This window comes from Bos grunniens, chromosome 22, assembly GCF_055505025.1.
Source record: "Bos grunniens cultivar Pamir isolate PY7600 chromosome 22, Bosgru_T2T1.0, whole genome shotgun sequence".
NCBI classification, from domain to species: Eukaryota; Metazoa; Chordata; class Mammalia; order Artiodactyla; family Bovidae; genus Bos; species Bos grunniens.
Genome location: NC_141186.1, coordinates 39,199,073 through 39,213,903, shown reverse-complemented (window position 1 = coordinate 39,213,903; position 14,831 = coordinate 39,199,073). Strand labels below are relative to the sequence as shown.

Below are 14,831 nucleotides of genomic sequence, written 5' to 3'. Positions count from 1 at the left end.
CATCTCCTCCTCCCTCCTCCCCCCAGCTCCTCTCCAAGAGAGGAAGCAATGCAGATGGAGACGAGAAATAAATATTCCTGCCTGCTCTGTGCCACCGCAGACGTTTTCCAAAATGTCTGGCTTGGACCATGAAATCAAGCCCACCCAGGAAAGGAGGCGCTCAGCGGGAGAAAGAGGGGGAAAAGGGTGGCATATTTGTCGGTACTTGTCAGCTTTCTGGGGGGCAGAGCACACGGCTCAGACTTGGCAGCCCCCCCGAGGCGGGGATGCGGTGAGTGCACAGTAATGCTTAAGGAATTGAATCGGAAACGGGAGCGAGTGAAGGAAGCCCTGCCAGGCTGTCGGCAGCATCCCTAAGCCTTTGTCCACGGTCGCAGGACTCCTGGCTGGTCCCCCTGTCCTTGGTGTCAAGGCCTGGTCCACAGTACCTGCTGCCTGCACACAGGCCTCCGACCTCCACCCCGCTCTGGGATGGTTAACACCACGGTGCCGCAGGCAGTCTTCAAAGGCCCTGTGAGATTCGGGCAGGAGCCCAGGATCCACGTGTGGAGACATTCCTGCCACCTCTCTGCATAGCTCGCCTACTCCAGCGCTGGAGCACCGGCAGGGATGAGAACACAGGCTGCAAATGAGAAGTGGGTGCTTCTGGCCTTGGGGGAGCCGAGCGTGTGGGAGGAGTGTCATTAAGGAGGGGAAGTCACGGGCCCACCAACAGCCCCGCAGCGTCCCGCGGTGACAGGAGCTTCACGAGGCGGGCTGTGCGGCTGCAAATGTCTCCCAAAGGGGAGACTGAGAGGATGAGAATTCTAGCATGAACACTCTGGCACTGCTAGGCCTTCTTTGTTTCTACCCTGCTGTGAGGATCCCCCTGGCCCCACGTTCCTGTCTTCTCCGGATCACCTTTCACTAGGTCCCCTGGTAAGAGGGGAATGCTCCCCTGGCATTAGGGTGGGATCCTTAGAGGACTGAATTCTGCTCCAGGAAGAGCAGAGGGGCTTTTATGGTTTGCACTGGTTCAAATCCAGTGCAGCGAAAACAGTTGCTCAAAATGAAGACTCAAAGAAAGTGGTTATCTTTTGTGGATGTCAGGATAGCGTTTTCCAAAAATGCTGCCTTTAGTTCTCTTTTCACCATTTCCGTGACTTCACTGAGGAATGAGAGATTATCTAGTACTTCCCACTCGTGTGCCCTGAATCCTTCTTTATGAATCTTTCCCGCTCACATGCCCATCTGCCTTCTAGTGTCAGGCAATTGCCAGCTGAATCCCACTCTCTCCAGGAAGCTGTTTGGTGGTGGGGAGAAGCTGGCAGAAGACCTGAGTTCCTGTCCTCATTCTTCCTGCTGCTGTGTGACCTTAGACAGATTACTCCCTGTCTCTGGGCCTTGGTTTTTTGGTTCATCAAAGAAATGGCTTGGACAGGGTTCCTTTTGGCTGTGACACATCATGGGTGGTCCTACTGAGTGAATCAAACTGCTGTTCTCTGTCATCATCCTTTTCCCATCCCAACTTTGCCAACAGATTCCAGAGACCAAGGCCATCACACTTTAAGGACTAAGTTCAATCCTTACACATGGGAAGGTCAAAACTGCATACCAAAATAAGCTGAGCACATAGATAAAGTACATACATACAATCTAAAAATTGCTTTAAATGTTTTCTGTCTACATTTCCCTTAATTCCCAGGAAATCTAATGTATGTATTCGGGAAAGACCAAAGCAGGATATATTTGCAAAGAACTTGTAAACATGTATTAAGTTTGTAATGCATAATCACCTTCTTAGTTATCTTTTATTAATCAAGGCTGCCATTTACTGAAACCTACTATGTGTTACGACTATGCCAAGTCCTTCTCACATTATCATCATCATGACAGTTCATTACAGAAGAAATTACCTACTTTCCACTTGCCTACAACATTGGTAGCTGACATGAATTAACACAGAGAAACATAAACCGAAAACCAAAGGACACAATTGCATGCCTCCTACAAACCAAAAGCAAACTCAGGCTCAGAGAGGATGAGACACCTACTCTAGATCACACAGCGGGTTAATACAGGTAATGGGATTTGAACCCAGGTCTGCTGGATTCCACAGATGACGATGTGCTCCTCCTCTGGCCCGTGCTGGGCTCTGTCTTGGCATTCGATGCCTGTCTAGGAGATTCTTCATCTCCTAGAAGAGAGGTTTTGAAGGACCCATAAATAGCAGGTCCTAAACTAACTGCCCTTCTTACGGTGTTATGAGAGGAAAACAGCTGGTCTACCAGCCAGCAAAAACCTTGCTGTGAGAAATGGCAAGAAAGCACGCAGCAGCGGTGCCCACCTCGCACAGAAGGAAGGGCGAACTGGTGGCCCATTTAAGCCACCATCTCCATGGATCACTTACCTACAGAGAATGAGTCCGGCTTCTCCCCATGACCTATCGTACTTCTGTGTCCATGCGGCGTGTTGGCACAGAATTAGAGCTTTTCTGAATGTGTACAGATTGGATCATGTGCAGCAGAAGTTGTAAGCTCCAGTGTCTCCAAGCCCAGGCCAGTACAGGAATGAGCAAAATGGCAAGGAAAGGGGCTACAGGGAACTGGTAAACACCTCTCTGATCTGTAGGGACTACCGACTGAGTTCCAACAGACTGCTGCAACGCACACATGCAGACCGAAGGCTGCTGCCTGCCTGCCTTATGAAGACACCCTGGAATACTGACATCCCTGAGTTCTCTTGATTCTTAAACGTGGGCAGCTAATTCAGTAAAGAAAAGTATACCTGATATGGTGAGGACCAAACAACATCTACTTAGGAGCTCTATCTGACTTTTAGATCTCTGCTTGGTAATCTCTAAAATTAATTCTCCTCATTTGCAGGAAAAGGAGCCCAGAAATACCTGAGCTAGCTAAGGTGAACACAAACTGGCAACCCTCTTTGGATACATACATATATTAATAGAGACATATATGTGTCTGTGTACATGCGTATACATACATACGTACATATTATACAAAATTAAATAGGAATGATTTGGATTACTTGTTGTTATGAACTGTTCTGCTTATTTTCCTGTGTTATTATTATACATTAGCAGTTGACTGCAATGAACATATATATACAAACCTTAAACCAAAATGACATAAAAAGCACCTCACCCCTAAACCCAAACCCAAACTAGAACATAAACCAAGAAAGAAAGAAGCTCTTTACTTACGGTAAATGACAAAAAAGAAGAAAACAAAGTCCCCTCATCATATCTGGACAATTTTGCAAGCACTCCTTCCAGGATTGTAACGAACTAGCAAAATAGCAAAAAGGGAAAAGAATCATTATTTCAAACTATAATTGCCCATAATAAAGAGCAACATTTCCCAACCTCCCAGAGACCAGCAATGAGCCCTTGCTCATTTTTAAGTTCTATTATTTGGTTCCTGTCTTTGGGGAAAGGAAGAGACTGCCTTTACATAGAAATATTTGACTTATTCGGCTTTCTCTTCATTATTATGTGATTGCAAATATAGAGTGTTACAGAAGTGCAAAGTGACAAAATATTATTGAGTTGCATATAGCATGCGATAATATTAAATGCACTTTTCAAAATCCAAAACTGCGCAAAGCAGTTTTTACGTTACATATTAGCACTACATTTAATCCAATCTATTTTTATTTGTATTTTATCAGTAATTTTGGGGAAACAGAAGTTTAGCACTGGCAAATATAAATGTCTTCCCATTCAGCATTACTTAGTTAAAATTCTATAATTCATGAGGATGACTGAAATAGCTTTATCTGACTTTTATGTTTTATTATGACTCTCACTGCATGTGAAACGAGGGGAAAGGGGGTTTTCATGATGGCAGAATTCCTTATTACCATTTAACTTTCGGTTTTTAAAAAGCTAACTTTGTCAGGGCTGAAAAACAAATATTTCCTGCATAACCTCCTGTAACACTGGGGGACACATGTTTATTAGGGTCACATATGCCACTTCATCAGTTCATCCTCGCCGGGCTCACAATCATCAGAAAACTCCTTCAGAGCTGCAGCTGGGTGACATACTATCTTGTTTCCTGAGAAATACAAGCACCCAGCGCAACTTTTTAACGTGTTACATTTTAATGGAAACGCAGACATAACAAAGCAATATTCACAATGAAACATTTCACCTGAAGCTGAAGGTTACCTTTGCAACCAAGAGTGTTATCATTTCTTTAACAGTTTCTTCAATTAGTTCGTCTATTTTTGAATGGTATTGATGCTAAAGAACACAGAAAGACAAACATTAGCATGTTTGGGAGGTGCTGGCACTGCATCCATCAGTAATTTTTAGACAACGTGATTTATAAATAAAATGTGGCCGGCAGACCTATTTTATTTCCATAGTCCCAGAAGCAGCTGTAAGATTCTGACTCCATGTCTTTGATGAAGAAAGATCAGAAGCTCTTAAAAAAAAAAAAAATGACCAGACGCGTTGTTCCTTACCCAAAGCTTTTGCTGGCTTTGATATGTGTAGCCACACACATTTACAAATAGGATGCAGGGGTGGCTTAACAAATGGTCTGGCAGTGTGTTGATCTGGGTCTTATAAAACAAGACACCGCACTGATTTAATATAGAGGATGAAAATTATCTTTAGGAAACTGCTGGATGATATGACTTTGGGAATCACAAACTCCAAAGGGAATGTGACCAAGACTGACTGATTTTGCACAAACTGTTCTTAAGTCATCGGATCCTTTGTGTTACCGCCTGAGAGCCACCCAGTTATATCCCCAGGGATTGACTCAGTCTAAAGGCAAAGTATCTCTCCAGGAACTCTTGTGGCAGTTACTCAGTTTCTTCATTTGTGGAGAAGTAGACCCAGGTTTATAGGTTCTCCTGAGACGACTGCTAAGCTTTTTAATTTCTCGTACTACCACTGTCAATTAAAACTTAAACAGTAACGCAAAAACAAATCCCCACATAAACAAAAATCTGCTGCAAATGCCAGGGAAAAAGGAAAAGCGATTTCAACAGAAGATACTGCATGCCAGCTCCTTGACATTTATTAGATCATTTTAGTATCCATTTGAATTATTCCATATTTCCTTAATAAAAAATAACAATGCAAAACATTGCTATTTGGAAAGGAAAATGCACTTACCCACTCTTTAGCAAACTTTCAGAAGGATGATTAATTAGGAACAGAAAAGAAACAGTGTAAATAAAAATTAGGACAAAAGGACTCATGAGAAAAATAAAAATTAAACAAAGCATCCAAAAAGTTATGAAAACATACATAAACAATAAGCCATAGTAATGTGGTTTGATATTCTGATAACTGGCAATTAGGAGCAAACGGATGTGAATTAGGTAAATTCACTTCAAGTCATAGGTGAATTCTGATTGTAATTGGAAGACTGAGATGAAGTCCCAGTGCAAAGTTGGTAAATCAAGATGTCTAAGAAAATCTGGCTCAGTTTCCTCATCTGCAAAACAAACAGGTAATACTACTACTGCCCAGGACCAATGATAAGGGAGGGAAACTAGTAGAGAATGAGGCAAACTCTGTATGAAGACATTTAGCCTTATTAATATGATGATAAAACCAGGGCTAAGTCCTTTCCTGCCAGTACTGCTCTCAAGCTCAAAAATCTACTTTGAAGATCATACTGAGGGTCTAGAAGAGAAACCATTTTGTCAACTATAATTGCAATTCAAATATTTGTTCAAGGTCATAAAAGAGAAGATAAAGCGAGGGAGCGATCACCATCAGTCATCTCATTTTAGTTTTTTTTTAATTTATTGAAGGATAATTGCTTTATCATTTTAGTTTTTCATTTTAGTTGATTAGAGGAAAATAAGAACAGGAATGGTCCATGTTGGCTCTACTGGTAGCTTCATGAAAGTGGCACAAACTGGTAAGTGGCATAAACTTCCAGGTAAATGGAAAAACTATCTGCAGGATTCTGTGTTAGAAACACAAAGAAAGATGTCAGAGCAAAAGAATTTCAGGAGTACTGACGAAGCTCCAAATTCATTTTTAGGTCTTCAGATAAGATCCAGAATCACATGCTTACTTTCCCTCCCTATGTGACTGCCTCCCTCTGCTAGATTTTCTTTAGAATTACTATAAATGATTCACCTTTATTAAATTAATTATGAGGTTTAACTCAGGAAAGCTAGCTGCAGGCAAACTAACATAATGTGAAATATTAAATAAGGGGCTTCTAACCAAGCAAAGAACATCACTGAGAACAGGAACTCTCTCTTGAAACACTTGGCTGAAATGGCAAACAAAGCCAACGGCAATCACTCTCCACACTCTAAGAAAGATTCTGGCTTGGGCTTCCTGGTGCTCCAGTGGTTAAGAATCTGCCTGCCAATGCAGGGGACCAGGGTTCGATCCCTCCCCAAATGTCTGTGGAGCCTGCGAGCTGCAACTGCTCAGCCTGCACACCTAGAGCCTGTGCTGCGTAACAAGAGAAGCCACTGCAAAGAGAAGCCTGCTCATCGCAACTAGAGAGACGGTAGCCCCGCCTGCTGCAACTAGAGAAGTCCCTGCATGGCAAGGAAGACCCAGGGCAGTCAAATATAAAAAAATAAATCTTTTTTTTTTAAGGAAGATTCAGGCTCTTGATTGGAAGATTAACAATGTTATTTTGGCTTCCGAAGTGAGAGAACCTCAAACCTTTTCATTCTCTAAGGAATCCAAGCTGAAGTTTATGGAGACATGGGAGCCTCTTCCTACCTTCAGTATTTCCATGTGGAACACAGTCCTGAGCATTCTCCAGGGAGAATCACTGTCTCTCCCTTTCTCTCTTGGTGAATATTGGGATCTCCACGCTTCTACATCTTTCTTTTTTTCCTACTTATGAAAAAAAGCATCTGCCATGATTATTCTGCTTCTGACTTCCAGAGGAAAAACTTGAGCATGTTCATTTCTGCCAGTCTATTTCCTCTTCTCCTCAGTGGGGCTAGAATTAAACCTCTTGTGAAAGTAGAAATCATATTCATCAAACAAAGTCATGAAACGATGCTCAGAAACATGATTTAGAAACCCAGAACTGCTATCTGGCAGAATCACTACTACAGTTACTGATTACTACAATGTTTACATGTGTGTATACATTCTCTCTGCTGTGCTGTGCTCGGTTGGTCGTGTCTGGCTCTTTCTGTCCTTATGGACTGTAGCCCTTCAGGCTCCTGTGTCCATGGGATTCTCCAGGCAAGAATACTGGAGTGGGCTGCCATTTCCTCCTCCAGGGGATCTTCCTGACCCAGGGATCAAACCTGCATCTTCTGTACTGACAGGCAGATTCTTTACTGCTGAACCACCAGGGAAGCTCTTATATGTAAACTGTAATCTGAATTAAATAAAACCTACTTTGGGAAAGGTTGTACAGCAGGGTAGTATCTACTCTGTTAATTACATAACAAAGGGTTACGTATTAAAGCAGCCCCCATTGCTAGTCAAGTAATTACAAAAACACATGAATTCCTTTCACCAGATTCCTCTGAGACTTATTTGACTAACTTGCTTTTCTGGAGAAATAGTGACCAAGGAATCTGCCTTCACTGTTCTCTCAGGAGACACATTGCTCCCTGCAGATGAGAAGCTCCATGAAGGCATATAAATACTCATGGGGCATCTTTTAATTACCATCCTATCTAGATAGTATTTTCTTGGTGGCTCAGATGGTAAAGAATCTGCCTGCAATGCAGGAGACCCGGGTTCAATCTCTGGGTGGGGAAGGTCCCCTGGAGAAGAGAATGGCTACTGATTCCAGTATTCTTGCCTGGAGAATCCCATGGACAGAGGAGCCTGGAGGGCGAAAGTCCATGGCGTTGCAAAGAGTTGGATATGACTGAGTGACCAACACTAGGTAATACTAGATTACCTTGTCACAAAATTTCTTGCAGTCAAAGGAACGATCCAATTCTGCCTATAACCTCAGTCAGTTCAGTTCAGTCGCTCAGTCGTGTCCAACTCTTTGTGACCCCATGGACTGCAGCACGCCAGGCTTCTCTGTTCATCACCAACTCCTGGAGCCTACTCAAACTCACGTCCATCGAGTCAGTGATGCCATCTAACCATCTCATCCTCTGTTGTCCCCTTCTCCTCCTGCCTTCAATCTTTCCCAGCATCAGGGTCTTTTCAAATGAGTCAGTTCTTCGCATCAGGTGGCCAAAGTATTGGAGTTTCAGGTCTTGCATCAGTCCTTCCAATGAATATTCAGGACTGATTTCCTTTAGATTGGACTGGCTGGATCTCCTTGCAGTCCAAGGGACTCTCAAGAGTCTTTTCCAACACCACAGTTCAAAAGCATCTATTCTTCAGTGCTCAGCTTTCTTTATAGTCCAACTCTCACATCCATACATGATCACTGGAAAAACTCATAGTTTTGACTAGATGGACCTTTGTTGGCAAAGTAATGTCTCTGCTTTTTAATATGCTGTCTAGGTTGGTCATAGCTTTTCTTCCAAGCAGCAAGCGTCTTTTAATTTCATGGCTGCAGTCACCATCTGTAGTGATTCTGGAGCCCCCCAAAATAAAGTCTCTCAATATTTCCATTGTTTCCCCATCTATTTGCCATGAAGTGGTGGGACCAGATGCCGTGATCTTAGTTTTCTGAATGTTGAGCTTTAAGCCAACTTTTCCACTCGCCTCTTTCACTTTCATCAAGAGGCTTTTTAGTTCCTCTTCACTTTCTGCCATAAGGGTGGTGTCATCTGCATATCTGAGGTTATTGATATTTTTCCTGGCAATCTTGATTCCAGTCTGTAGCCTAATATGGTACAAAAGGGGATCCTGCCTACTTTGGCATTTTTCAGTCCTCTCTGTTGGTTTTCTTAGGTTGGTTTGACCCTAAGGGCTTCCCTGGTGGCTCAGCTGGTAAAGAACCTGCCTGCAATGTGAGAGACGTGGGTTAGATCCCTGGGTTGGGAAGATCCCCTGGAGAAGGGAACGACTACCCACTCCAGTATTCTGGCCTGAAGAATTCTATGGACTGTATAGACAGACCATGGGGTCGCAAAGAGTCAGAGACGACTGAGCCACTTTCACAAGGACCATAACAATATTTCTAAGTTCTATTCTAGGGTGCTAGGTTGTGCTGACAGCAAGGGGACCACTGACCTTCAACGGCACGGGAAGTTTGGAGAGTTTACTTTTGCTTCTGATGAGCTAAGTTGCAGTGAATTCACAATCACTTTGTGAAAATTATTCCACTTGACTTCCTGTGCTGCACATTTTGCCTTGTCATGGAACAGATTGTGTGTATGTTGTCTTTCTGTTAAGACCATCTGACCTCGGAAATGAGACTAAAACACACTAGACCAAGTGAGAAACTATTTAATACACAATTTCCTCTCTATTGGGGCTTCACAAATTTTAATGAAAAAATAAATATTTAAGATGGAAAAGTATGGTTAACAAATGTTTCAACAGCTGCTTTTAAATGAGACTTTATCCCAGTGATGAAATTCAGGAAGTGATCTTAAAATTGGAAAACACTGTATCACCTGGTTGGTATCTAGTCCAAAATACCTTAAGGGAGTTGGAATCTAGGTAGAAACAGGTATAAGTAACTAGATATATAATATGAGTTTACTATCAAAATATTCACAAAATGAAAAGAGAGTGAAAGTGAAGTCTCTCAGTTGTGTCTAACTCTTTGCGAGCCCATTGACTGTAGCCTGCCAGGTTACTCCATCCATGGGATTTTCCATGCCAGAATATTGGAGTGGGTTGCCATTCCCTTCTCCAAGGGATCTTCCTGACCCAGGGATAGAACCCAGGTCTCCTGCACTGCAGGCAGATTCTTTAGTGTCTGAGCCACCAGGGAAGCCCCACAAAATGAAAGCTACATAAAAACACTGGACTTCTTTCCACCCAGTATTGTGATGTCTGCAGCCATCCTTGGCCAATCTCACTTTAACAACTGTTTTACTTTGGAGATGAATATCATCATTCTACAAAGTGAGAAAAATTGAGAGATCACTTGCATGAGACTTCCCAAGAAAGTTCTGGCCAAGGTCACAGCTACAGAGCAAGATGCGTGAAGGAAGTACATATTTACAATGACATCTGGTTTCATTTTCACCGTTCTCAGTCATTTGGCATTCAAAGGTCACAAGAGGCCTCATTCCTCACAAGCTGGTCACTTAGGTGTCTCTGATACAGTTATATCAGGGAGAAATGGCATAGAAGATCACTCTAGCGTGGCTTGGGAAAGTGACAGGCCGAGGGTAAGGATCACAGACTAGAATACAGTATTGGATGGGCTCTTAATAAAGATCATTTAGTTCAGTTGTCTGTGCAGTAGTTCTGGGAAATTGTGAAACATTTATAAGTGTCAGTTATTGCTTTCATTAAAAAAAAAAGAAAATAAAGCATGTTGACTCATTTAGGGGTAAATACATGAAGTTTGTTCTACTACATAAAATAGAATAATGTCCAGAAAGAAGCAGTCACTGCTGTTCAGCCTTGAAAATGTTACTATTTGGGAATATCCAAGACCAAATTTCTAATCTTACACACAGAACTTAGGTAGCTTTATCCTCAATTTTGACAAGCTACATACCTCTCAAATGTTGTGTGTTGCATACTCTATCTCTCATCTGACCAATGACAGCAAGATTATGAGAGTAAGTGACTTGCTCAATGTCATGCAGTTTGGTAGCTAACGTGTACAATTCACATGATTTAGTTATTAAAACCATTGGAAAGTTTATTCAAGAAAACCAAGGCTTCGAGATTAAGCCAATGTCATACTACTCTAACACAGAATAGATTAGTGGTAAAAATAAGAGACGGTCAACTGTGACAAAACAAACCGGTTATTTCTCATCCTATATCTCCAACCAGGGTCTACAGGTTGGCCTGACAAGGCCCTGAAATTGTACAGTGAAATTTATCAAAGTATGTTTTTTTTTTCTTCTAGGAAACGGCTTCATCCACTTCATCAGATTCTCAGTAGGCTGCCTGACAACACCTCCCTCCACTCCTTCACCCTACTCCCACTACCTTCTCAAATCCAGTTCAAAAAGAAAAGATCAGAGTGACTAGTTCTATTCGAAAAGATGGTTCAGCCATCTGACCAGGTAGGCAGGAATTCTATGATCAAGGCCATAGCTGAGTCAAACTGAAGAGGGGCTGTAAAAGTTGCCAAGGGTAAAGGAAGGCCAGTCCTAGTGACACCACCCTTTCCTGTCCTGAATGGTGCCATCCTTGTGAAACTCAGCTAAAATGGACATGCCAAGCAGCTATCAGGAGAAACAGATAAAATGGATTTAAACATTTTTCTGTTTTAAACAATGTTACCAAGAAAGTGAAAAAATAAAAACCAACCCATAGAAGGTAAGAAAATAGCTGTATATCATATATATGATAATGGTCTCATATCCAAAAGATATAAAGAACTCTCATAATCAAACAACAGATAACAACCCAACTGTGAAAAGGAGCAAGAGATTTGAGCGAATAGACATTTCTTTAAAGAAGACACACAAGTGGTCGATATGCTCATGAAAAGATGGCCAACATCACCACAAATCAAAGCTATAATGAGACTCTGTGTCATCCACACTAGGACGGTGATACCAAAAAGATGGTTAAGAAGAAGTAGTATTGGCTACGTTATGGAGAAACAGGATTTCTTGTACATTGCTGACAGGAGTGCAAAATGGTGCAGCCACTTTGCACAACAGTTTGATTGTGCTTCACAAGGTAAACACAGAGTTACCATATGACCCAGCAATTTCACTCTTAGGTATATAGCCAAGAGACGTGAAACAGAGGTCCACGTGAAAATGTGGACAGGAATGTTCGCAGCAGCATTACTCGTAGTAGCTGAAAAATAGAAGCAACTCAAATGTCTATCAACTGACAAAGCGATCAACGAAGTGTGGTATATTCATGTAATAGAATATTATTCAGCTATAAAAAGGAAATATGAATACATGTAATAACAATGGGTGAATCTTGAAGACACTCTGCCATGTGAAAGAAACCAGATTATCAAGGGTTACACATGAGATGCCAGTGATATGAAAAGCTCAGAATAGGCAAATCCTTGGGAGACTGTAAATAGAGGCGTGGTTATCTAGGGTTGGAGAGGGAGAGTTGGGGAATAGGAATTCCTATGGGTCTGGGTTTCTTTTCAGGGGGATGAATATGTCCTACAACTGACTGTGGTGATGGCTGCACAATTTTGTGAATATACTAAAAATGACTGAATTGTACTCTTTTAAAAGGCTGAATTTTATGGTATGTGAATTATATCTCATAATATAAAAAAAGCTCAAAGGGAGAAACATTTAGAAGGGATGGTACTTTGGAGTTTGAATTCAAAGGTATTTTAATGAACTTTAGATATCACTAAGAACGGGTTTTTAAAGTAGACTCTGTGAAGCCTGTAAGATTGTTCAGAGTCCCCCAGAGAAGTGTGGGCGGGTAGGTGGCTGGTGGGCAGTGAAGAAGTGCACAGGTGGAGTGGAATATGGTAGCTTGGACTCTGGTCCCCCTATTTCTTGAATTCCTGCCCTCTCCACTTCATCCAGAACAATTTTATTCATTCCTTATGCTGGCCTTCTTGGTGAGGTCTGAAGAATTGACAGCTAAAAACAGCCTTAATGAAACTATCCTTTTACAGATGAGGAGACTGAGGTTTGAAGAAGCTGAGTGACTTGATCAGCTCCAGTTTGCAGCACCGCCCAGGCAAAAGAACCAGGGTATGGATGCCCATCTAACCTAAGCCTTCCTCAGGAGGCTGGCTTGCTGCACCTCAGCTCTTCTCCATAACTCTTTTTGGATACTGAGCCTCCAGACCAGTGGTTCTCACAATGGGGTCTCCAGAACAGCCAGCAGCATCAGCATCACTAGGAAATTTGTCAAAAATACAAATTCTTGGACCACACCCAAGACCTATCGGAAACTCGTGTGGGGTGAGACCCAACAATCTGGGTTTTAAAAAGCTCTCTGGATGAGTCTGCTAGGCACTGAAACTGGAGAACTACTGCTCCAGATAGTTCTCATGCAGTGAATAGAGCCAGCAAAGAGAACCACTGCCACCTTGCATTTGAGGGTAGTGCTTAGAACACAGCACCCTGGGGCAAGGTACCCTACAAGAAAATCGATCAGGAGCAGCAGCTAACAGGGATGGCTGAGGAAGCTGACTTGGAGGGGAAAGAAGGTTAGAGACAGTCTTGCCAGGAAGAGAATACCACCAACCCACATTTAAAAATGGAAGGTGCTGAAAGAGAAAATAAATAACGAATAAGGAGCAAATATAATTTAGTAAAAATTCTGAGCATATAAGGCTGGTATCGAAAGATCTGATTTAGGAGCAATTTATGCCAATTGGCAACAACATGAGAGTTGCCAGAAATGTTTCTGAATTAATTCTAAATTGGTATATGAATATCTAGCTGGCTTAAGGCCATCAGAGAAAAATGATCATGATAGTCTTTAATCAAGCCCAAGTTGCTGTTTCTTTCTCCTTTACATTTTAAATACCACTTTGGGATTGGAAACTTAGCAAAGGACTAAACTTTTGGTCAGGGAAGATTCACAATCCACTCAGTCTAAGGAAAATGAAAAGCCTGCGATTTCTTGGAAGTTCAAAGCCTTCTGGCTGGGGACTGGGTGGCAGGGTGATCTAACGCTATATATCCTGGAGGCTGTGTGATGCTAAGAAGAGCTCTCTCCTGCTGCCCAGATGCTCAGGTAATGAAATGCACTTCCCATGTGAAAATGACTTGCATTCTGTCAAACACACCTGCTGGAGATGCCAGCCCAACAAATAAGATCGTCAAACTTGATCTGACTTAAAGGAACTTTATGGCCACCCCAAGCCCAGCCAAGAATCACTTCCAAGTGACTGGCATAGTCATCAGCACATGCTTTAGAAATTTACTTAACGATCAGACAGCAAACATTCATCTGTGGCTTAATCCACGTTAGAGTGCATTTCTGAAACTAGCAGGCTAGAGTAGATGGAAGGAATTTGTGAAGTTTTCTTCTACATGATCAATGGAGGGGGGGATGAAATCTGTATCTTTTTTTTTTTTACCTCTTGGCCCATTTCCATGCTGCAAAGTTTTGTTGATTGAGCTTTGGCATCAACCATAACATTAAACATGGTGCATATTGACTGTGGGACTCGGAAATCTGTTGATCGACTGGTTTTTTGCAGCTTAACTTCAAATGCAATCCTGGTTCTATTAAAACAAAGTAGGAAAAGACCAATTCAGCATTCAGATGGCAGCAGGTGGAGGAGACATTTTCTGAGAGGTCAGTGAAAAAGAAAATTGAAGGCTGTAATCAGTTTCAATCGACAATGACTTCACATGTGTTCTTTTAAAAATGACTTTCCCAGCTAAGGAAGCCTATTCAGAGAGACAGCCACGTAAACCCTTCCTTTCTCCGCAGCACATGGAACACCTGTAGCTCGGCGTATTTCTGTCTATAGTTTACATGCTACGGAGAACCCTAATTGCAGAAGAATGAATGAACAAAAACTCAATTACAGCATTATAGCATATATAAGTTCGCTCACATCTGCACCTGACTACGTTGAAATACTTCATTAAAAAACAGCCATCCTCACCCCCTAAAGCAGTTTCTAATGTTAACAAATCTCACGGTGGCAAATATCTTAAATGACATCATTTTTTCCCCCTTTCTGGTTGTGAAAGAGAGACACATAAAAAAAAATTCAACAAGTTTATTATATTGCTTTAAAGACTAAAAACATAGGATGGTTACCTTTGGGGAGGAGACTGAAATTAGGAGAAGTGGTCCTGGAGAGTGCTTCTACTATGTTTTGTTGTGTTTTTTTTGGCTGTTGCTGGGTTTTTGC

General features: G+C 42.0%; 1 protein-coding gene across 15 annotated transcripts in view; it reads right to left on the bottom strand.

Annotated features, from left to right (window-relative positions):
• CADPS (calcium dependent secretion activator) overlaps positions 1-14,831 on the bottom strand; it is a 471,095-nt gene that overhangs the window by 64,389 nt on the left and 391,875 nt on the right. For all 15 annotated transcript variants that reach the window (XM_086367063.1, XM_086367067.1, XM_086367064.1 and 12 more), the window contains 3 exons: positions 14,043-14,190; positions 4,172-4,246; positions 3,203-3,286 (listed from right to left, as the gene is read on the bottom strand). In XM_086367063.1, the coding sequence (XP_086223189.1) occupies positions 3,203-3,286; positions 4,172-4,246; positions 14,043-14,190 (307 nt within the window). The remainder of the gene's footprint in view (positions 1-3,202; positions 3,287-4,171; positions 4,247-14,042; positions 14,191-14,831) is intronic.